The 24,609-nt window shown below is 41.5% G+C and overlaps 1 protein-coding gene across 1 annotated transcript; it reads right to left on the bottom strand.

Moving 5' to 3' along the window:
- Positions 1-9: 9 nt before the first annotated feature.
- On the bottom strand, positions 10-24,586 carry ext2 (exostosin glycosyltransferase 2). The gene is made up of 15 exons (XM_080768621.1): positions 24,436-24,586; positions 22,329-22,671; positions 21,996-22,219; positions 21,718-21,807; positions 20,604-20,720; positions 20,040-20,235; positions 19,260-19,399; positions 18,917-19,010; positions 12,483-12,614; positions 7,748-7,937; positions 4,273-4,439; positions 3,413-3,556; positions 2,655-2,783; positions 1,977-2,059; positions 10-1,536 (listed from the first exon to the last, which is right to left on the bottom strand). Exons 2-15 carry the CDS (start codon positions 22,641-22,643, stop codon positions 1,398-1,400), a joined length of 2,160 nt encoding a protein of 719 aa, XP_080624747.1. The 5' UTR covers positions 22,644-22,671; positions 24,436-24,586; the 3' UTR covers positions 10-1,397.
- Positions 24,587-24,609: the final 23 nt, after the last annotated feature.

Below are 24,609 nucleotides of genomic sequence, written 5' to 3'. Positions count from 1 at the left end.
GCACAGGAGTCTGGTTTACAGTTTCTTTTATTTTTTATTACAAAGTCTAATATAGATTTGTTTGGTATTTATACAAGAAACTTACTATACAACTCGTAAAAAAAAAGTCAATCTTAAAAATAATTGTTGATTTGTGTTAAAGCCATCATAGCTTTAACATGAAAAAACCCAAACATGGTTAAAAACAAAATTAAAAAAAAAAAAAAACACGATATACATCCAAATTCAAACTACGGTAAACACACTTAAATGTGGAACTGTCACAACAATATAACCTCTGTATGGACAAAATGTCCACATATTTATGCAGCATGGCATCATAAATAATTTAATAATGAATGACGTGATGAACCAATGCTTCTTGTCAGTGAGATTAGGCATACTAAATTTATTTTTCAATCAACCTACAGAGTGTGTATGTGTGTGTGTGTATATATATATATATACACACACACACACACATACACACATATATACACACACACATATATAAATAAATAAAAGCAATGTCTTGCTCACGATTAGTAATCAATTACAATTATGGATGCTTCAATAGTTGTGACAAATTACTACATAATGACATGAAATTGCTCAAATTTGATGATTTCAATCACTTTGTTAAATGAGAAAATGTGTATTTTGAAGAGTTGTGAGCCCACTATTCACGCAGTGTGTTTCATCTACTATTAATAAAACATTCACTGTGGCTGCATATATAATGTTTCGGTTCTTTATCAGATAGACATTTATACAATTGGGGACCGTTTAAAAATCTCAGAGTATCTCTGTTACAACTTACAATAGATATTTATAATAACCGAATAGTATTTAAGAAATAGATATTTATAATAACCTAATAGTATTTAAGCATAATGTACATAGACGCAAAAGAAAAACGTTCATATACTGTATAACTCTACAAATTCTCACATTGCTATAAATCTCCAAGTCCTCAAAACCAGAGCAGCCAGAGCTCACAGGGTCTCAGGCTCCAAAACAGTTTATGTAATCAGTCTCTCAATATCACAATCATCTGGTTTGGTCTGGTCGTTCAAAGCGGTTCACGTAACAGCAGCAATGTCTGTCTATACATTAGACATAGTCACTTTGTCAACAAAAATATACAAATCAATGCATGCCAGGCACTGACATCAAATAATTTTATCACTGTATTGTACATTTGTAAATGACCCCCAACACTGACCACCATCTGCAGCTTTCACCAGGTTCTGTCTGTGAATCCTCCCATCACCATTCCACTGGAGCTTTACTCTAAAATACTAGCAGAAACTACTTCATAGTCTTCTAATGTCAAGACTCAACTTGAAAGAAGGCAAAGATGGTGGCGATATAAATAGGGATGTCTGGATTGGAAGTTGTGGGGAATCAAAGCCGGGTCACAGGCTCCCGATGTTGGGGAAGCTCTTCAGCTTCTCTGGGAAATCATCCTTGTACAGCACTGGGTCAGCACGGTGCTCCACCACCTTCAGAGGCATGGTTCCAAACACGGATGCAAACTTGTTGATGCACTCAGACCTAGGGATGAAGACGCAACTCAATAACCAATGAAGGCTTACATCTGAACACTTACATTAGCTACAGTACATTACAATTCAGGGAGCTGTAAAAGGATTTTAATATTTGACATCAAGCTAAAAGGTGTGCATGGTCTAATTAGCAAATTAGCTAAATAATATTTGATGACACCAAGCCAAACATCATCATATTTCGCCCTCGGTCGAGATCATGGATTTCACAATGCCACGCTGGGCTTCCCGGTCCTTCATTGCCATCCTCAGTTCCTGCTTACTGATGCATGTGTCCCTAGCGATGGTCTAATTTGTATGAAAACAGTTCTCACAGTGGTTATAGAATCTTCTTTCCTTTTCTTCTTCTTTGTCCTAGTAATTTGTTTTATAGCAATTCATTTGGACAACTAAGTTTTGTAACAGAAATTAAAATGAAAAGCACTGTACCTCTCCACCATATGCGTCTGGTCCAGGGACAGACCATCGATGGCAGTGCACTCGGGACATTTGAACTTTTTCCTGGGGGTCACCTAATTAGAAACAGACATTGACAAAATAACTTGGGGCACAGTTAGAGTACACTTGTCACTTTAATACAGGTTTTGAGATCAGATCATGGGAGAATTGAGTTTAAGAGATTACATCACTGTGTCCACACTTGGCCTGTCTCTGAATTTAGTTTTCCTGCTCTAAATAGCTTTACACTGCTCATATGCATATTTCCAGCGTTGTAGAATTCCAATCACAATGCAAGCCTGACTACTGCCAAATCTGGCTCTGAAGAGCATTAGTGTTTTGTGAGAGAGCATGTGTGAGATATGTGGGGCCAGTGCAGGGGAGGGTGTGGTGGTCCATGATTTGATGGCAGGGTGCACATGAGCCCCAGTGAGCTTAGCAAAACATACTCAAAAGGGGAGTGTCAGTGAATGACACCCAGATAAGGGAGGTTAAGGCTGGGCTTTAGTGCACCTGGGCACAGCCAGTCCGGCGGGGGTGCAGTGGAACAGAAGGGTGAGAACTGATCGGACACAGAGATGCTGGGCTGGTTTGTCAAAACAACTGCTTTCTTGCTTTCGCCATGTTTTATAGTCAACAGCAGCCAGGACAAAGCGTTTTGGACTGTACCTTTATTGGGGCTTTGCCAGTGATGTTAGCCACCAGGAAGTTCATGGCGATATCTTCACAGTTCATGTGAGCATCTACCCAGTTCTTGATGTCTCCAGGCATTTTGTATGTGTACAAATAATTGAAGTACTGGAATCAGACACACAATGACTTTAAATATAAAATCTGCAAGAATATGCATATGCACGTGAAATAAAACATCTCATTATGCACAATAACTACAGTGTACACACACACACAACACACTCTCTCTCTCTCTCTCTCTCTCTCTCTCTCTCTCTCTCTCTCTCTCTCTCTCTCTCTCTCTCTCTCTCTCTCTCTCTCTCTCAATTAAACAAGTCTAATCTATGACCGTAGCAAGTAAAGACTCCATCTCTGGAGTGTGCTTTGAATTGATGTGATGAACTTTCTGGTGACAGTGAGATAACCTTGGTCCACCTATGACACTGTACTCGTCAATCTCAGTCACTAGTGTTCCTGCCTCAAACACTCCCAAGGTAGAGATATAGAGGGATGTGTGCAACCAGACCTTTCTCCAAAACTAAATTTGTTGCTTTGTTGGGAGAGGACAAAGGTCTGGCATGAGCCATTTGCAGGAATACAATATTATTTATTTTAGCCAGACATTATGACCAATGTAATGTGAAATGATTAGTGTGACATCACTTCAAATCAATGACTTCTCCAACCATGTGCTGCACATGGATAAAGGACTGCAAGGAAGACTACTGAAATTGAACCAGGGACTCCCAGGATACCTTGTGGTAGAAGGCAGCTCCAGTGAGAACCATGGACACCTCATTGGTCCACTCCGACTCATACTTCCACTTCCCCATCTCGTGGTCCCAGAGGTGCAGCCGGCCAGGATATCCCACCAGCCTGTCGGGGAACTCCCTCCACACCTAGAAACAATGTCAGGGCAGGAGACAGGTTGTCAGAGACACTCTGCTTTGTTGGGCCAAAGTGAGAATTGATGATTTACATTTGAAATGGTAGATTAGAACCTAGCCAAAGAAACATTTCCTATAAAATAATGATTCAACTTTTATTCAAAAATACAGCGGGATGGATATATATTTTTTGTACAAGCCAAAGATTATTGGAATCTCTTCAAAGATAAGTGGTTCTGGTCCTCTGACAGTCTACCAATGGCTGGATCTCTAAGCCTTGATATCTGCAGCTCGGCTAATCCAACGATTGAGAGTGAGAAGCACCATCACACAGCCAAACAGACAGACAGCTCCTCTAAGGTATACTGCCTCTCATTCTGTGTAATTTTCCTTAAATTGAGCACAATTGAATGAAATGGGTTCTAAATGCCTGCAGGTGAGTGGAGTTGAGTGGGGTTGCAGAGATCTGTGAGCATGGACAGCATCAGCTCTGGACCTGTCATCGTTCCTCATACATCAAACACATCTCTCCACCAGCATGCAGTTCAAATCCACAACACTGGACTCCGGGACTGTAATCTCCCTGAATTACTTTAAATTCCAGGATAAACTAAAAGGCCTGGCTGCTTTACCTGCCATAATGGAAGATGGGGGAAATATGGTCAAGGTTTTCATTCTTTTGGTCTTCTGGAAACAAATAAAAATGGCAGAAAGGAGTTCTCTCTCACCTCATAGCCAAACTGCAGCTCATCAGATGTCAGCATAATGATGTCATCATCAATTGCAAGCACAGCCTCGGTTTCGATCTCGTCGTAGGGGAAGAAGCGATTACTGAGTTTGTTCTCTTTGGTCCGCACAACTTTGAGAGGGACAGCTATCTTTGGCCAGAGAGACTCTACAAGTTGAGAGAGCGCACACACACACACACACACACACACACACACACACACACACACACACACACACACACACACACACACACACACACACACACACACACACACACACACACACACACACACACACACACACACACACACACACACTTTATAGAGGTTTAATCACTTTAACCTTGGCCTAAATGTTTTGGGCACGTATGCAGACATTTAAAAAAATATTGCACGTCAAACATGTTGGTTGTTGGACCTTTTTGAAAAAAATCTGGAATGCCATTACAATGCTTAAGTTTTCAAAACCTTTTACAAATAGGGCATTATTAAGTAGTTAAGACATATTTCAAATTGTGACCAATTTCAATCATTGGCGGTGGAGAGAGAATTATGTCATTCACCACAGAGAGATATTTGAAGATGATCCTGGCAGTGGAAAATAGGGCTGTGGCAGTAAAACTTTACTCGCCGTCTTGTATCGCTACGCCAACCTCAGGCATGTGCAAATCTAACCACAGATTCTTCATGAGCCAGAGCAATAAGAGTTTGTTTTTTCAGACGAGCGTTTCAAAAAGCTTGGGCAGAATCCAGGGCACGGACTATGGTGCAGGCACATGACACAAGATGTGTTCCCTCGTTAATGATGGAACTTGGGCCAGTCAGACAATGACAGGCTCTTCAGGTCCTCCATTCAAAAGTGCTGTTGGGAGAATTGCAACGACTGTATTTTCTTATAACTTCTTTGTTAGTTTTAAATGTGAGATTGAATAAAGGTTAACTGTCAAGGAGGGGTGCAACAGTTAATGGAACTATTCAATATAATTTATTTAACTATTAAATGTTTCCAAAAATCACACCCGTGTGAAGTGAGGGGCGCTCTTATCATCTTACAACATTGAGGAGGGAATTCGGCATAGCTTTGGTTTTTAAAACAAACATTGAACTAAAAACAAACATTAAACCTGTATATAGGACCTGTATGAAGTGAGGGGCACTTTGTGTTGCCACAAATGTACATCATATTTGGCGGACATTTGACTTAATTTCTCCTTTCATTGTCAATGGCAAATATAAGACGTGTGGGGACAAGATTTACGTCATATTTGGCAGACATTTGACCTAATTTCTTCTTCCATTGTCAATGGCAAATATTGAGACGTGTGGGGACAAAAGCTGTACCACTCGTGGTTTTTTACTCAAAAACATGCATGGTGAAGTTAATAAAGTGCTAGATCTCAAAGTTAAATAATTTAACTTAATTCAATGCTCTTTTGTCAGCAGCAAAGGAGCAACTTGAAGACACAAAATACATTGGGTGGTGTGTTCAGCCTGCGATGGAGGAAGAATGACATCCTCCTATATTGAGCTGAGCCTCAGGAGTTTGACCTGTCAATGGCCCCTTGTTAATTCTAATGGGTCACGAAGCTCCAGCCAGGCGCCGCTGACGCCTCTAATCAAAAGCCAGCACTGGGCCATTAGGGGGCACTTCAAAGTGGCTTCACTGCTTCATTACATTGGCTGGCTCTTACAGGAGGAGGAGAGATTTAATTCCCGGTCAAGACTGGACCCTGTTCTGAAAACTGAGCTGTCAGTGGGCTCCATAAACCGTCGCATACCTAATTGCATAGTTAAGGGGAATAATTAGAGACATCATAAATAACGACTCACTCCGCCACATCTCTAATGGCCTGCGCAAGTCTTAAGCCTAATTTATATTTCGGCGCAAGGTCACTCGCTTTAAAGCTAATGTGCAAAATCTGATTTCGGCGAGGTACAATAAGCTTAAAACAAAATAACGGCACAAAGACCAAGCTGGCATACATGATACACATGATACTGTAGCATGATACAGTAGTATGTGCTCGCTCTCATCAGGTAGGACCTAGGACGCCTGATGTGTTCAGGTGAAATTGATTTGAAGTGCATTGATGTGTTTGTATAACAGACACCAACATTCCAATTTCAGACATATTTGACCACTTTCTTTACAAGGGCAACATGCCACAGAGCTGCTGCTCTTTTCTCATTCTGTGTGTGGAGGAAACGCTGGAGGGCTTTGGCTCTGGAAAGGAGCATGTCATGCCTCTCAGTGTTTCTGCAAGAAAAACAAGCCTTGGCTGCTCTTACTGTTATCACTCATCTGTTGTATGTCAGGAGCTCCATTCTGAGCCTATAAAGCCCAATGGCATAGATAGAGATATACTGTATCTCTAGTCTATGCCATGAAAAGGGGGAAAAAACATTTCTCCTACTCGCATCAAGTTGGCAGTTTAATTTGGTGTGCTCAGCCACTATCATTCCTGTATGCTTCCAATTGCCAAGTTTAGCAAAACGCTCAACATAATGAAAAAGGATGTTGGAAAGCACAGACCTGTGGAAGGACAACAAATAAAGCACCACAAACTCCCATCTATGAACATTAAATGCATACCGAGCACAGATGTCTATAGTGAATTGTAAGCTTTAAGCAAGAATGCTGTGTAAATCACATGAACGCAAAGATCAAGTAGGTAGGCCTGTGTAAGGAATAATGGATGTAAACCTTATGGGCTTGAGGTTGGAGATGAGAAAACCATAGAGGTTACAGATTGGAGCTCTCCAACATCCCTGTCAAAACATTGTGGAGGAAGACATCAAACCTTTACTTGCTGCAGAAATGGTGCAAATGGCTGACACTTCGCAACCCTTTGGTAAAAGAATATGTATGTAAAGTATGTGCTGGGAGGAATATACAGTGGGGGGGGGGGGGGGGGGGGAGGAGACGTAATTCTTAACTACCATATAGACTAATGGTGCGTTTATGTTTACACGTACACACAGCGTCTGCTTCTATGGGTTTGACGTGTACTCTCTTCTGCTGTAAGTGTGCATCAAAAAAGATGCACATATTTGCTATGGGATGATAACTATAAGATGGTCAACCACAATGAACTAGTGTCCCTATACAGGGGGGCGAACAATCTATGAAAATAGCAGATCTACAAGCTCACTCTTTATCATAGAACAGCTGTGGGTGCGGCTTCTGTTCAGGTGGATCACCACCCACCAGGCAAACCAGGCATACTAAATGAACACATTTGAACAAATACCTCCTATATGATAATAATAATACCTGATGATCATGTTTTAGGGTGGGAAAATAAATCACGGTACATCTTTAAATAAAACTTGTTAAGTGGCTGAATTCTGTCAATTCCCATTTATTACAGGCTATGCTTGTAACCAACAACCGGGATTCATCAATACACGACTGAAAACAAAATATTTTATCATTTCAACAGCTGAATATGATTAATAATAATTGTCGTCTTACCCTCCGGGGGACTCTTGTTCTGGTTATTCCACACCACCAGCAATTTGGCCAGGCTGGGGACCTTGGAGATTTCTGTGATGACCCTGAAGAGACTCTCAATGCGGTCGTAGGTCAGCACCACTGCTGTAAAGCCAGGTGTTCTGGGTGGGATGAGGGGCAGGAACAGTGGGCTGTTGACACTGGACCACTTCTACAGAGGACAAGAAGCAAAAGAGAAATGCAACGCTGCAACTTAGTCGTTTGATTAATCGAATAATTGTGTCTCAATGAATTGATTAATCACTTGTGTTTTATTTTATACTTTGTTGCACAACAGTGTCATAGAAAAATAGCCCCTGGTGTTTAAGGATATTATACAGTGTATACACCAAGGGCTTGACCAGTCCCTCTATATGAGAAGTTATTGCCAGTCACACGTCTTTCCTACTGTATGTTGCCCCCGTCTGTCAGGTTTTCCATAATTTAAGGTGCCATAATTTAGCTTTACTGGCCAGTGAGGTCACCAGCAGCGATTTACAGATGACCGCTTTACTATGGAGCATTAATTTAAATAATTTCTCTGAGATTAATAGTCAGCACAGAGAATGCCAGGCAACCAGTGAAAATGGCCCTGAATGCCAAGTAAATCATAAAAGAATATGCAGCAGTGAATAACTTGAGGCGCAAATCCTCAGAGTGAACAAAAGAAGCTGAGAGAAAAAGAAAAGTGAGAGCGGGAAATAGGAAAAGCCAGAGATAAAAATGTTGGGAACATAAGTAGAATAAGAAAAGAGTAAGAGTTAGCAACTAATGTTCTCAAATCACATAGAAAGAAGAATCTAACACTAGGACAGAACGACTCATTTATCTTCTGCTCTGCTGATGTACTGTAATTACAAGCAGTGTTTTACTGTATAGCTTAAGTGCAGCAGGGATCCAGGTGAGCGCCATTGGGGAAAGAAAAGGGGAATGTGCAATAAGGCAAAAAACAGCAGGGGAGGGCAGCGACTGAACACCAGGGAGATTGGCGAGTATTCCAGTTAGTGGGAATATGGGCGTCAGTGGCCATCTACAATGGCCAATGAGCGACTTGGCTGCTCTTTCCTGGCGCTGCATTAAAACAGTTTGAAAGTGCTGGTAGATGTACTATTGTACTGGCTTCAGCTTACATCAAAATTATAAAGCCGTAAACGAATACTCCTGGTGAAAAGGTTTTTTGCGTGCACACAATCTTTGCCATTTTCAAAAGCCCTTTAGGTTACAGAATGTGTCTCCAACTTCATAACGTTTTGTATAGTTGCAATATTAAAGTGTGGTTGTCACAAAATTCCAAGGCGCACGTGGACTCACAGCACAGTGTTTGGTAAACACTGCCTTAAAATACAGATGGGAATTGCTCATTAAATGCCATGCCAGGCTACATGACTAGACATTACAAATTAGGGAGCTTTGTGGTTCACTTTCAATAAACATTTTTTCTCAAATTCCCATCATGTGTTTCATTCTGGTCACAGTGATTCACCATCCAATCTAAGTGGAGAGGGAGTGCAGATATGACATAGTAAATCTTCAGGCTTCTTTAAGGATGTGTAGCGCATGTTTCTTCTTTGGCCCCAGGTAGCCACAAACACACGCTGGTGGTTGTGTGGCTTTTTTCACAGCGTCCATGCAAGTCTGTTACAGAGACTTAGTTACTGACACACACACACACACACACACACACACACACACACACACACACACACACACACACACACACACACACACACACACACACACACACACACACACACACACACACACACACACACACACACACACACACACACACACACACACACACACACACACACACACACACACACACACACACACACACACACACACACACACACACACACACACACACACACACACACACACAATCAGTCATTTTTCAACCAATAAAAACTCACTTTACTGGCAACTGGAAACTTCCATGTGGTCATTCTGACATTGTCATACAAGCAGAAGGGGAAATAATTAAACCAGCGCTGCGACACAGAAGTGTTAGAACGAATAAAAGAGAGCAGAGACCACTTAAGTAATTTGTCTCAACGAGTACATTTCTAGATGAAACGAAAGCCACACCTAAAAAGTGTTGAAAAGAGAACTGTAGTTTTACAGCTTTGCTACCGTTGGTTATTTAAACACAAACAGATTCTGTGGAGGAAGCTACAGTGTTGATTTGAAGAGTCCATCCATCCACAGGCCGAGGATAATATCTAAATGGCCTTGAATATTTTAACTGATTTTGAGTTCTGGGTGATTCATCTTCTTGGGACTTTTATCAAAGGTGGACAAATTATTCCCAAGATAAGATATGTTAACTACTTAAAATGCATTTATCTGCCTAGAATGTGTCAAGCAAACCAAAGCCATTTTAACATGGCTTTATTATTAACAAATGCACATGACTATAACATGTACAGTACATTAGCGCACACACAAACCATGAGCTGAAAAGTGTAATCTTTGTTTAGGATAGATTCTAAATTATACCAAAAATGAAAGAGAGGGTTAGTTTAAGTTATTTAAAATGTGTTTAAAGTTCAAAAATACATTTATCCAATATCCACCATTATGTTGACGTGGCAAAAAAACAACTAAAAACTAAACAAAGATGCCTTATGGCATGAAATGTTAAAACCTGGCTTACACTATGCCATAGAGCTGCAACCACAAAAAACAGAAAACAGCCTGTTCCCTACTAACCCATTCTAAAAGCACCCGCACAGCCCAAGAAATGTGCTTTCAATTACCAGCCCTCAGCTTACAGAACAGGAGAGGGGAGAAAGGGGTGGGGGCTGATTTATTTAGTGCTCTGTTCAAGTTCTTCTCACCGTCTCTCCAATCCGTCAAGAGAGCATTTCATCTCCCAGCTAAAGGAAGAAATGGTCAGGAGGTCTGAACCCCAACACAATTAACCTCCGGAGGACCATGGACGAGCCCCGAGACACCATTGATATTGATGGGTAAGAAAGCCAGGGTGGACAAGTTGACCAACTCTTCTGACAGTCAAGTGTAATTGTTGATTAACCCCTTTAACCCTTGCGTTCCTATTTTTGGCATGTCATTATAAAACGAAAAACCTTTCAAACCCCCCCACTCAACAACCCACATTTAAATAAACGATAAAAAAATAACAGATCTAAAAGCTCAGACAGCCTCCCGAGCTATATTTGAACACTTTTTAATAGGGCTTAAGTGGTTAATAATCTACCGATGCAAGGGGGGGAAAAAAACCACACAACAGTGGTCACGATTCAGCAGTTGCACGTTCAGAAAGCCATTAATCCTGCAAAGCTGAGTGGCTTCGAGCCACACAGAAATGCAAACTGTCATGAGAAATCAACGTTGCATGTTTACACCGACACAACCTGACTGCTGCCTTACTCACAAGCCCTGGCATCTGAGTAGGCCTGACACACACACACACACACACACACACACACACACACACACACACACACACAGTGTGGAGGAAGGAGGCTGGAAGATCAGACTGGGCTGATTAACAACCCCTGAGAGATGGTCGCTCAGCCAGGCTGTCTGCAGCCGCACACTCCCACAACCACAGTGATGCACACGCGTGCGTACACACACACACACACACACACACACACACACACCCCCCCCCCCCCTCAGTATTCTGTCTACATACATAGTGACTCAAACATGCAGGAACTTATTTTTCACCACATTGGAGGCATCCTCCCAGTGCAGAACTGCTGACACAAACTGACTTGGTGTCTCTGTGCTGGCTGGGTGTTTACCAAAACTGTGAAGGCACTACACGTGTGGGAGCCTGAGAAAGAAGAAAGGAAGCCAATCTGTGGCTGACATTTACTAGGGAAAGAGTGTAAAAACTTGGAGGGGTAAACAGTGTCATATGTGGCACTGTGGCTTTCTGTACGGTGAGAGCTCTATCCAGGGCTGGAGGGAGTGAGAGCACTAGTAGGTAGGCAGTAAACAGACCCCAAACAATAAGAAGAAAACAAAATGTCAGCCCAGTAGTCAAACACAGTATAACACGATCACACCTAGAATTATATTACTATCTTACATCTACTTTATCTTTTTTACAGTTATCCACTGTTGATGAAGTTCAAAGTGCAAGTTTTTTTTTTGAACTTGAGCAGTCACTGTGTGGGGAATAAAAACGTATTGATAAAGACGGATGGTTGGAGAACAAGAAATCTAATTAAGGTAAGTGATGCATTTGTCAAAACAAATGGTTTTTTGTTTAAGGGGTAAATCCCTATATTCTGATTAAATGCAATGGTATAGTGTTTGCTCAATAACAGTAGTCTCCGTCTTCTCTTTAACATAACATTTGTTGTGGGTTGCCAATTTCATCCAATCAGGACAGAGACAGAGAGACTGAGAGAGTACCCATTTATCAGCTTCGATTAGTGATCTAGTTCCAATTTTGTCTGCTCATTTCCTTGCGTCTGCTGTTCCAAATTCACTTGTTTATCCTGTATCATACGAGTTCTCTTCTTTTGATTGTATAGAATTGATATCCCGGGCTGAAAATGTATGTTCTTACTACAGACTGAGCTGGAGTGACAGGGAGACCCCCGTTACTAAAACAAAAACTCCATAGCAATGATTACTTAATATAGCGATTTTAACAAAGAACTATAACTTACTGCACTTTTAAATCCACAACCCTTGTCACTGATGAATGTCATGGCATAAACAGGTTACGTACCACCACAGGCGGATTATTCCACTGCTCATAAGTACGTGCAGCATATGGGTAGATGCGGTCGTTGATGATATCGAGTGTTGTCATGCCAATGGCTTTCATAGAGCTGAAGTAGGCCTCCCAGAACCAATGAGCCTGAGGACAGACAGAACACACTTAACATGAATGCACACACAAACATTACAAACAAAAGCTTGGAAGATTTGCATTGCATTGCCCATTTCACAGATATGGAATGGAAACCACAAAACAGTGGTCTCCACAGGATCAAATATTGACCCCAACCCATGGAAAGACGTCATTCAGGAATATCGGAACTAGTATTAACAGCACCATACCGAACTCCTAAAATTGTCTTATTGCTTGGCCCCTAATCTATTAAGAGACTTCAAGGGATAGTTCAGAGGGGAGAGCATCTAGTAAGAGTTAATGAAGCTTCAAACAACATGGTCTCCTGCCAGGAGGCGCCATGGCGTGCTGACCTGACTCCATCCCACCAGCTCCTCATTGACCCAGAGAGCAGACACTGCCCTTTATTAGCTGTTCAGTGCTAGAGGTCGTGTGTGTCAGTATGTGTGAATGACTTGGAGTCACAGTTCTCAATTTAACTATGCAGACCCAAATTAATGTGAATTATGACTCAGTTAAGCCCTATATACTTTGTTGTACATCGAATGGCAAACATAGCTAAACTGACTGGGCGTCTCTGTGCTGGCTGGGTGTGTAACAACAGAATTTTCAGTCAAAATCACCGTTCACTTGCATTGAACTCATTTTCCCCGAAGCCCTTGGAGCTCAGTGCACGGGTAGATTTCTGGTTTCGTATCCCCATAACGTGACGGCCTCTTCGCCAGGTCCGTGGCAAATCCGCCATTTATTTTTAATTATTAAAAAACTGCTTATTAAACACATAAAACAAATAGAAGGTTTAGCATATTATGCAGGGCAAGAACATGGATGAAATAGCGTGGAACACGGGTTATGTAGTCAAACCGTTAACGGGAACACGGGTTATGTAGTCAAACCGTTAGCGTGGAACACGGGTTATGTAGTCAAACCGTTAACGTAGCGTGGAACACGGGTTATGTAGTCAAACCGTTAACGTAGCGTGGAACACGGGTTATGTAGTCAAACCGTTAACGTAGCGTGGAACACGGGTTATGTAGTCAAACCGTTAACGTAGCGTGGAACACGGGTTATGTAGTCAAACCGTTAACGTAGCGTGGAACACGGGTTATGTAGTCAAACCGTTAACGTAGCGTGGAACACGGGTTATGTAGTCAAACCGTTAACGTGGAACACGGGTTATGTAGTCAAACCGTTAACATGGATTAAATAGCGTGGAACACGGGTTATGTAGTCAAACCGTTAACGTGGAACACGGGTTATGTAGTCAAACCGTTAACGGCATGCCCAAAATAGGGATGGCGGGTTGAAAGTGGATAAGGGATCAACTCTAAAGAGTAAGTCTTAGAGTCGTAACAATTGTAAGTAAGACTGACAATGCCCACTGCTGTAGACTTCCCACAAAGCACTGAATCCCAATGGTGAATGTGTATGTGCCTGTGGGTTAGTCAGTGTTGTGGTGATGATGTGTCCTCTGTCATGTCCAAATACAGTGCACCAGTGTCTTTTATTGACTCGTGCATTGGTTTGTCATATGGTCTGCAGAGAGCCTTCGTGGTACATGTGCAGAGTACTGACGTAGCCCCCTTTCTCATCCACCCAAAACGCCCCCACGTCTCAGCCCCTTAGTGTTGGCGATGTACAACAACACAAAAACAGCTTTTATTTTCATGGAGGGGGTGAGGAGAATTCAAAAAGACTTTCTAATCTCGGGGGGATGCCGACGGCCCATAAATCAGTCGGTGATGAAAGTTTCCTTTCCGACCGGGAGACGGCAGAAAGCAAACTGTGCTGCCCTGAGAGGCCCGCTGCGACCCCCTCCGCCTCCCCGCCCCCCCTCCCAGCGCCTGTAGGAATTTTTATGAGGGGGGGGGGGGGGGGGGGGGAGAAGACTGCGTTGAGAGAAGGAAAAGTCTTGACAGCAGCGAAGCCTTTCACTTCATCTTCAGGTCATTCTACGGCTCCTTTCACAAGGCCTAGATCATTCACCAAGACTAAAATATATTTTTGATCAACTAGCTTATAGAAATTACACCAATAAAAAGGCTACCATGGCCTGGCGCACCTAATGTAGAAACGGTAATCTAAATGGGGTTTTTTGCGGCTTCATTAAGCCCCGAGACTGACCCTGTCCATCTCTGCTTAAACATCTAGACCTTAACTGTCAGTCAACTCTTGATAAACGATTCAAATTTATAGACCACAGTCTGATGTAGTCTTTTTTTAAGATTCGTTTTTGTGCTTTTATGTCTTTATTGATAGGACACAGTAGACAGACAGGACATGGGGAGAGAGATTGAGATTGACACGCAGCAAAGATCGTCAGGATCGGGATTCGAACATTCGACATTGCACCCTCTGATGTAGTCTAACTGGTTCCTTGGTTAGTTGCTTCACAAACAGACCTGCTTGGTTAGACAATCCAACATATTGCTTTTAGCATTGAAGAACAAAGGAGTAGATGGACTAAATCTTTTTCAACAATACTCAGAGGCTTACTGGGTGGCTAGTTATACATACTTTTGCTTTTTACTGTAAAATTGATTTTTATCAATTTCCAATCATCCAATTGTGAATGGTGCACTCACTTCAGACGTCATATGGACATTGTTGATTAAAAACTACTGTCTTTAGCTGTGCTGATCTAATAAAGCATTTCATGTACTTGTAGTCTATTTTCAGGGTTTGACTCAAGCTAGGCACAAGGGAGATAAACAGGGCAGAATAGACTAAGAAGCTTCAGTTGAATACCGTTAACATCTCACAGCTGTTTAACACATCCTTATAATTTGACCTTTATTTTCACTAGTGTACATCAAGCCAAATTTGACAATGAGGTTGTGGTCCGAATTGATGCCGTCGGTTGGCACAAATTGTAGCTCTTTAGCAGATTTCTAAATTAGTCATTAATAAGTTTAACATAACCGATTCAGTAGTACATTTCACATGAGTTTTAACAGTGTTCAAACTCATATCGCATCTCCTTATGAATCATGACAGCTGAGCCCTCTGTTGGTTTAACTTGGGAAATACTAGCTTACCAATATCCATGAGGAAAGTAAGACAAGAAACACTTATTGAAAAGCCGGCAGTAATGGAAACAGCACTTCTAGAATATAGCAAGATATTTTTTAAGATAACAGTATCAGATGACGTTTCCATTCTTAACCTCTCTCAACCTGACCTCAGACAATAGTGAAAATAGAAGATCTACAGGGGGAGAACACTCACAATGCTTTGTGAGCTTATAGTTCTCTTAAGTTGTCATTTTTTTATCTTTATTTTTATTTATTTTATTGAAAAAGGAAGTACATTTTAGTTTTTTAGTGAAAATATTTTAGTGAAAATATGCAAAATATAGGAACACTATATAGCTAATGCGCTTGAGCTTGCTTTCTAGCCTGTGAGACTAGAAAGTCATCCCTCCATCTATTCCACCTGGGGATTGCTGTATATTGTGTGTCTCAACACAGGGTGAGTGAGTAGCCTCTCCACAGTCCAGACAGGCTCAGGTATATAAATCCACAACAACAAAGACCGACCATGGTACAAATGAGCGCATACAGACCTTTGTACATTAAGCAGATACTACACAATAAAATCCTCAGTGTTCATGTACAGGAATTAATGTAAATAACAGATTTCTCAATGTTTTTCCATTTGGGTCCAGGATTTTACCGTGTAACCTATCTAGGACTGGGCAAGTTGGGCAACATATCGATATTTTATCTGCATCGTGAGATGAGACAAACAGATCAACATATCATCTGGGATTTTGCATATCGATATGGCATGAGTGTTGCCTTTCATGGTTTTAATCACATAAGCTTTATACTGTTAAATGTCTTTTTTTAAAGACTAGACAAGTCTTTTAAAAAAATAACAATTATTTAATAAAATCCATATCAGCCAGCAGCACCAACCCTCTTCACACTGTCACTTAGGTGCACTGCATTTCACTGAAGACCTAGATCCTAGAAGATCTCCCCCTCCCTTCGAAAATGAGAGAAGATTTTCTAGGTTTCCATTTTTGTCTCATCACAACAATTAGATACACACTGCTCAGGCAAACATGCCGTTTTGGTCTGGAACATGCAAAAAAACGTTTGCAGTCCTACAATAATGAATTGCATTTTATATATAAGTGCTCAAAGCGCTTTACAATGGTTCATTCATTCATACATTGGGAGGTGAAGCAGCGCAGTGGACGCCAGCGTCCTCACTTCCCACACCAATGGCGCTGCACTGTGGCGACATGGACTAGGGTTACGCTTGCATGCGGGCCCTTTGTCTAAGACAAATTTCTTCCTCGGGAGACTAATAAAGTATACAATACAATGGTGGCAAGCTCACACCGACCGACTCATTGGAGGCAATGTAGGGTTCAGTGTCTTGCCCAAGGACACTTCGACATGTGGACAGGAGGAGCCGGGATTTGAACCGCCGACTCAGGGATCATTGGACGACCTGCTCTACCTCCTGAGCCACAGCCACCCCAACAATGTTACCACACGTCACACTGGACACCTGCTTCAAATAGTAATGGTTTATCTACGACTTTGCATCATACTTGAAGTTGGGTACCAGTAAGACGCGCAAACGCGGGAAGTGAACGCAGCTCATACATATTTGGGTTTTGGACGTATACGTAGCTGCTTTGGGGACTTCTTATATGGTTATGGCTGAGTCATGGTGACGTAATCACTCAGCTCCATATATGGGCACAAGAGCGGGACAGACAGACAGACAGACAGACATGATCTGCTAGGTCTCATAGTAAGTGCTCACTGCGTTCGCAATTAACTTTAAATGGTAATACAACTACCCAGATGTGCTGCATAACATGGAAATTGAAAGTGGATTTGTGGATAAGACAACCGTGTACCTGTCCTGCACTGGCTTACTGTATCATTTAACTTTATAGCTCTATACAACTGTGGGAGATAGAAAGCTTATAGTATAACTAACTGCCCATCTCAGTTAGGCAAGATTCTTAACAATGTATATGATGCACAGTAGGACAAACAGATCTTTGACAGTATAGGCCTTTAGACACTGCTCCAATTACTTATTGAGGGGCGTTAGCCCCTCCTATATACAGGGTTAATGTTGGTTTTTAGTTCAATGTTGGTTTTAAAAACGCCATTGACAATAAAGAGAAATGTAATGTTTGTGTTGAGGACTAAAACAAACATTACGTTGGAATTGATGTTGTAAGATGATAAGAGCGCCCTTCACTTCACACAGGTGTGATGTTTTACTGTACAAGTAATAGTGATATTTGTGTACATTATGATTCAATCACTATGACTTATGAACAACATTAAACACTGTGGCAAACAAAAAAGTTCAAGATACAGAGTTGTACAAGATACAAAGTTGTGCAAGATACAGGATTGGCTTCTCAACCCTGTGGAATTCCTATTCTATTCTCAATATGCATTTTAATAATGAAATCAAGTAGCTACCCATCACAAATACATACCCTAATCAAGAATTTTCTAGTTTTCGTTTGTGCCAAAAGCTAAGAAGGCCATTCTATTTTGCACCAATGGAAATTCTAGAATTCTCCTATAGATAAATGTATCCCAAGAGGGACACCAAGGATAACCTTGAAGCAAGCGTTTGAACATCAGACAGCAGACAGTGGAACACTGTGGTCTCTCAGTAGATTAAAAAATCATATCTATACCGTTAAGCTAGCTGTGAGCTACATAGAGGCGAGTCTACACCCCCCTCAGGGAGCCATGTTTTACAGCTCGTCTGCTGTAATTCAACTCCGAGCCAGTCTCCGAGCTCTAGGTCTAAGATGTCTGTTTGGCCAGTATAATTGGTAAATGGACCAGCGTTGATACAAGGGAATGAGAAACAGCTTGAACCTGTGCACTTCTCTCATAGGAGCTTTCACTTTTGTTTATTGTGGTTCAACGTGGCTATTAAATGTAAAAATAAAAATAAAGATATAGAGCGAGCTGTCTGCCATCCATTTCACCATAACTAAAAGCAATATAGTTGTGTGTCTTCAGAGGAAGACCTTTTTTGCCACGACTTAGCAAATAAGGAGGAAATAAAATCTTGCAGAGTGGAGTGCCTATTTTATTTATTTTTTTGTAAGAGTCCCATCAGAGAGGCTTTGTAATGGTACTACAGCACACAGACATGCTTGTTTGGCTGAGTGAGGTAAAGACATGCAACTCAGAGCTGAAAAGCAACTGCTCAAGTCACATCTCTTCCACTGCTGCTAAATCAGCACTTAACTAAAGCCATGCTACATACATTATTTGAATACACCTGTAAGATGGGAGTCGTACCTGTCTCTGCATCTCCTCCACCTGTCTGTGAGGAATACTCTTCAGAATGGTGTACATCTCTGACAGTTTCTCCTCAGGAATAACCACAGACGCCCTACCACACACACACACACACACACACACACACGATTATTTAACAGTTTCATGTTGGCTGAACAACTTGTACACCAATATGTATTCTCATCCTGCCGTTGGTTAATTGTATAGCCCAAAAGTCAGGCCATGAAAAAGTTCCTTCAGGGTGTCACCGCTGCCCTGGTTTTTAATGCCTTGTTGCCAACAGTTCGGTCCAGACCTTTTCGTTCATGTTCCTATGGTCAGTTGATCTGTGCTATAAGTGTACCTTTTCCAGTCAAGAACTTCAGAGAAGGGCAGGATGTAGGAATCAGCTAGGATCACAGGGACACAGCCAGCTTGCATCACATCACTAAGCGCTGCTTGACCCAGACGAGCCCCTCGCAGGACAACACAGAATGAGGACTCCTGCAGAGACACAACAAGAATAAGTCCTAAAGTATGTGATTCTACATTGTATAGTATCAAGGAGTCTAATTCCTGATTAGAGTCCAGGGAACGCAAAGGAAATAATCCCTCATCTTTTTTTTGTTTCATCTTTTTTATGGTGGCGTTTAATTTATGTAATTTTAATGTACACAGAAAATATATGTACTTGCTTGTGCGCCATGTTGTGTTCCAATTCCAAAAACAGCAAAGCTACCATAGATCCATAACAATCACGTAGTCATGGTCTAAAGTATAACTTGCTTTATTGTCTAATTTACTCTAAATGGGACCATAATTTACAAAATGAACATCATGCTGTATTGAAGAAGACTTGCAACTGCCGATTGAGGGGTAATTTTCTCATAGACAATAATATTACAATAATATTTCGTTTTGCAAGCAGTGGAGCCACCTCCATTGAGCATTAGAGAAAATGCAAGTTTAAGTAACTTAAGCATTCATTATACATTTTTCAGACCGTGAACTTCCTTCTTGGTTCAGGTCAGTTTTATTGAGCACCACCTAATTCATGTATGTGTGTGTCACACACACGCACAGTCGCACACGCACGTTTAAATCTGCATAAACAGTTACTGTATGCACTGAGTACATCACTCACCTGCAAGATCTGTGGGTAGTCATACACCTGTCCCTTGTAGCAACGCTTGCGTGCAGAGGCAGCTCCCTGAGAGAGGTTACTGCACTTGTCTAGAAGGAGCAGTGCCTCTCCATTTTCCTCCTTCAAACGCTCCAGTTCGGCACGGTATTCTCTGTGGATGGCTGTCTGAGATGACAAAATGAAGTAATGCCGTGGCCTGGAGGAATGGAAATGTCACCAATTATATTTTACAGTTGAGCCATCATGCAATTTGTTTACAAGTTGCTGTTGGCAAGTTGCTGAAAATCGTTACTTTTCAGAATATGGGAAAATATAATTGCAATGGATCCAAGGTACTTGGATAAAAAACTGTTTAAACTGAGATAGATACAGTGACGACGATATGTTTTGTTGTATTCAGTCGTGTTTAGCGATGAAGATGCAGTCATGAACATAGCAAGATGCCTCATTTGACCTCCAGAGAACATTGTCACTACAGTAATAAGATGTAGTGACTGTAATCTAGTCACGATGTGACCCCTTGACAAGACGATGAGTGATACAGTTAAGTGGTGATGAGCTCACCCAGGCTGTCGCTCAGGCAGCTCAACATCTGCAGACAGGGGACTGTACACTGGGATGCTGACGTCATAGCCCTGTCTGTAGGTCCATGTGGAGAAACCTCCACCGGCCAGAAGTGCTCTAAAATACACACAAAATGTACACAATGGTGATTTTTTAGATCTCAATTCAGATAAACAAAGAGAACATTTCACAGTGCCTTCGAATGAATGGACCATTGTAAAGAGCGTTCAGTAATCATAGAAATGTGCTATAAAAATACAATTATTATTATTATATCAGTTATCATTTTCTAATCAACAACTTTGACATCAAGATAGCTAGATTGTATGATGTCACACAATTAATGAATGAGTAAATACATAATATTACAATGATTATGAGTTAATAAATAACAATTGTAGTATTGGTCTGTTGCTTTCCTTGTACCTCTGCTGCTGCGTCAACCAATAAAGGCCATTTTAAATTATCAAATGAAAAACACCTACTTCAAACAAATGCAAACCTATAGCAAGATGAATATCCATTTAAGTTCATGTCAAGTGCCCCACACACACACACACACACACCTGGATCTGATGAGACTCTGTGCCAAATGGAGCCCAGCTGGATGAGCCCAGGAAATTCCCTACAGCTCCAGATAAATGTCCATTGTCTGAAGACTGGGTGTTCCTAAAACCCTTCTTTTCAAACCAGAACCAACAGTCCAATCACAAGTGAGGCTGAGACACATTGGCTTGAGGTCTAGGCTAGTAAGCTGCTAGAATCTTTTCCATCTCTTCTCAGATGTAATGCTCATGTGATGTAATGATCATCTTCAGTGTTTGCCATTTATTGTGAATATAATTTTAGGTTTGTAATATGTTGCTGGAGATGTGCTAAGAATACCATGCACCAGATATAATTTTAAATGATGCACAAAATATGATCCAAAAGGGACAAAAGGCACACTTTTGTTCTAACAAATGGGAAAGCACTGATATATACCTGTATATATATATCATGACACCGTGCTTCCCTCTAGTGGTCCGAATGAGAATGACAAAATGTTGTCGATTTATTCATAAATCACACATTTGAAATCAAATTCTTTAAGAACAACAAAGGATACAAATACCTGTCTCTGGGTACATCCAAGGCAGTATTGTAGTCTGGAGGGCCTCCGGGTAACATGTTGAACAGCAGATGATTCATTCCTTTGTCCCATCTACAAAACGCATACATATAACATCAAGTTTGGATCAAACTTCATCTTGGGCGTTGGGCGTTACTAATAGAAAGGACAAAGAACTTCGTCCTGGGCGATGGGGTGTTAAAAAGACAGGTCAAGGGCTCAAGTCCTGAACAAATATTTCAGAAATGGACCTGTCCTAGGGTATAAGAGGTGCTGTTTACCTAGGCAGCATGGCCAGAGCCTGTGCAGTCTCTCTGATGCGCAGGGAATTCTGGTTCAGTACATCAATAGAAGGTACAAAGAGACATGCCCTGGTGACATCATCGGTGTAGAAGTCACTGTCAGATATGGCACTGAGCAGGTCATTGTATTCCCTTGATAGTCCAGTGCTACTGATGGGAACCCCCACCTCATCCACAAATCTCTGCAGAGGGTAAATATACACCTATAACGCAAAGATGGGAACAATGAGTGCATTAACACAGAAATCAGACAAAAATACATTATTTTGCACGTTGCCGGTGATAAAGACAGCCCTGAGAGGTAATAATCACCTTGATTCGGTTTTTAGGGTTGTAGCCACATCTGTACACATCAAAACAAGTGTGCATGCGACAGCTGAGGTCACCCCTCTCTGGGATGGCACTGGAAACTGGGAGGCGGACCAGAGGTGCATCATGCACGCTGCGTTTGTCCAGGCTCCAATCAGCGGTGGATTCGATAGAGTGGGGCCAGAACTGGAACATCCCCGTGGCGATAAGTCCAAGCAGGACCACAGAGAACAGAGTGATGTAGTATATCCGATGCTTAGTCTTCATCCGCGGGATGAGAGCAGGGCCCCGGGAACTATACTTACCGGATGCACACATGCCTGACTCCACTCTTTCCAACCAACCACTATAAAAAATAAAATAAAATAAAATTACATTATGCAACGTTACATTATTCTTTGGTAGTTATATCGTGACAATTATAGATTTGCAATAGTTTCACCCCTGATAAATCTGGCAAGAATGCAGGTTATCACTGTATATGTACTGTACGTACGTATGATTCAGTATGTCTGTAATCTACAAATCTCGACAACCGTTCTGTCTCCACCAGGTGCTGTAGCCTGCTAGGTCATTTGAAACTCTCCGAGTGGAGCATGCACAAGTTTGGCACTTGGTCAGGGTCTGACCCATAGTGACTGAAGCCCATCGCACACCGTCTGCGACCGTCTGCGGCTCAATTCTTTTCTATTCTGTCTGTGTCTCATAGGAGGGCTGTGGGCAGTTCAGAAACCGTCTTCCAGTGACATCATCGATGGGGAATACAAGCTAATAAAAACTGCAGGCTTTCTAGTCCTGAAAAGTTGCAATGCGAAAATGGAAGCCATCGTTCTCACGATAATGAAAATCTAAACATTTTTTATAAAAGAAAACTTGTTAAAAAAAATGATCTGCCTAATGATGATGTCACTGGAAAACCCACAGCCCTCCTATGAGACACAGACTGAGTAGAAAGAAATCGTGCCATTTTACCATGATTATTAGTAAGGACCTATTATATGAAGATAGGTTGAAAAGTGGTCCTTAATGTATCAATAATCACACCCGTGTGAAGTGAGGGGCGCTCTTATCATCATACATCATTATCATTTCCTCAGACACGTATGACGTGTCATAAATTCTCCACTCCATTCATAAACCCTTCCTCCCCACTGTTGTAGTATGATATGATCTGAGTGCCTATGCTGTGTACTTGTATGTGAATATACAATGTACTTGAAATGTACTAGATATGTATACTGCCTGAACTGTAACATACTTTATAGTTAGCTCCTGGAGTGGAGACATTTAGCAAGGTCAGCGTGCTGCAGGCAGCTAGATTGTTATGTCTAGTTAGTGACGTCATTAGGACATGAGGATCCAAAAGCTATATATGTTCTACATGTATGTAATAAACTTGGTGAACGTCTTAGCGTGATACTGTCTGGTGTCATGTTATTGTTCTCCCGGGCCCGTCCGTCTGTCCGCCGCCGGACCAAGGAATGATTCAACCGGGTCGTCACACGCCACCCAGCCTACACACACACACACACACAACTTACAAGACCGGTCTGTCAGAACCAGACGAGGGTCCAGTACTTAGGATATTACAAGACCCACTCCCCAGTGAATCTGCATGTCCAGCTATTTATTCCTTAACCAAGCCTCGGTAAATTGTCCACTTACCCTGTTTGTGGACTATTACTCCCAATCTGGATTTAGACTCTTTGCTTAATGCAAACATTGTACAATCAGAGCACATGCCAGTTAGTACCAGGCTATAGGCTAGCCCCACAAGCAGAACCCAAATGGTACTAAAGTTCTGGCATTTGGTAGACTTAAAGCGATCATCCAAATTTCATAAAAGCTTTATGGAGGGTTCCGAGAGGGGCTAGCTATAGGCAATGGCATACTTCGAGAAAACCACAACCGTTCTGTCTTCATAGGTAGTCATTTGGCAAACGTATATAATATCAAAAACTAACTAGCCAATGGCCTACAGGCAAATTGTAAACAGCTACCGTTATACAGTATTTGGATTTCATGCTAGGTTAACGTTAGCTGCGTTGCATTGTTTTGCTAACAATCAAAAGAGCAGCTTAAACATAGTATTCTACACACATATCCTTACCTGCACGTTTGATCAAAGTGAAGTGGACAGCTTGGTGCTAATTCATAGTCACCTCTATACAAAAATAATACAAATAAAAGCTTTGTATTTTAGTGTTCCGTTTCTGTCTAAAGAACCTAAGCCTACTAGCCGCAGTAGCTGGCTAACATTAGCGCTGTGATTTCCGGAAGTGAC

Source organism: Protomyctophum bolini (assembly GCF_963924005.1).
Source record: "Protomyctophum bolini genome assembly, chromosome: 1".
NCBI classification, from domain to species: Eukaryota; Metazoa; Chordata; class Actinopteri; order Myctophiformes; family Myctophidae; genus Protomyctophum; species Protomyctophum bolini.
Note: the sequence above shows the minus strand (reverse complement) of the source record. Positions and strands in the feature narration are given on the sequence as shown.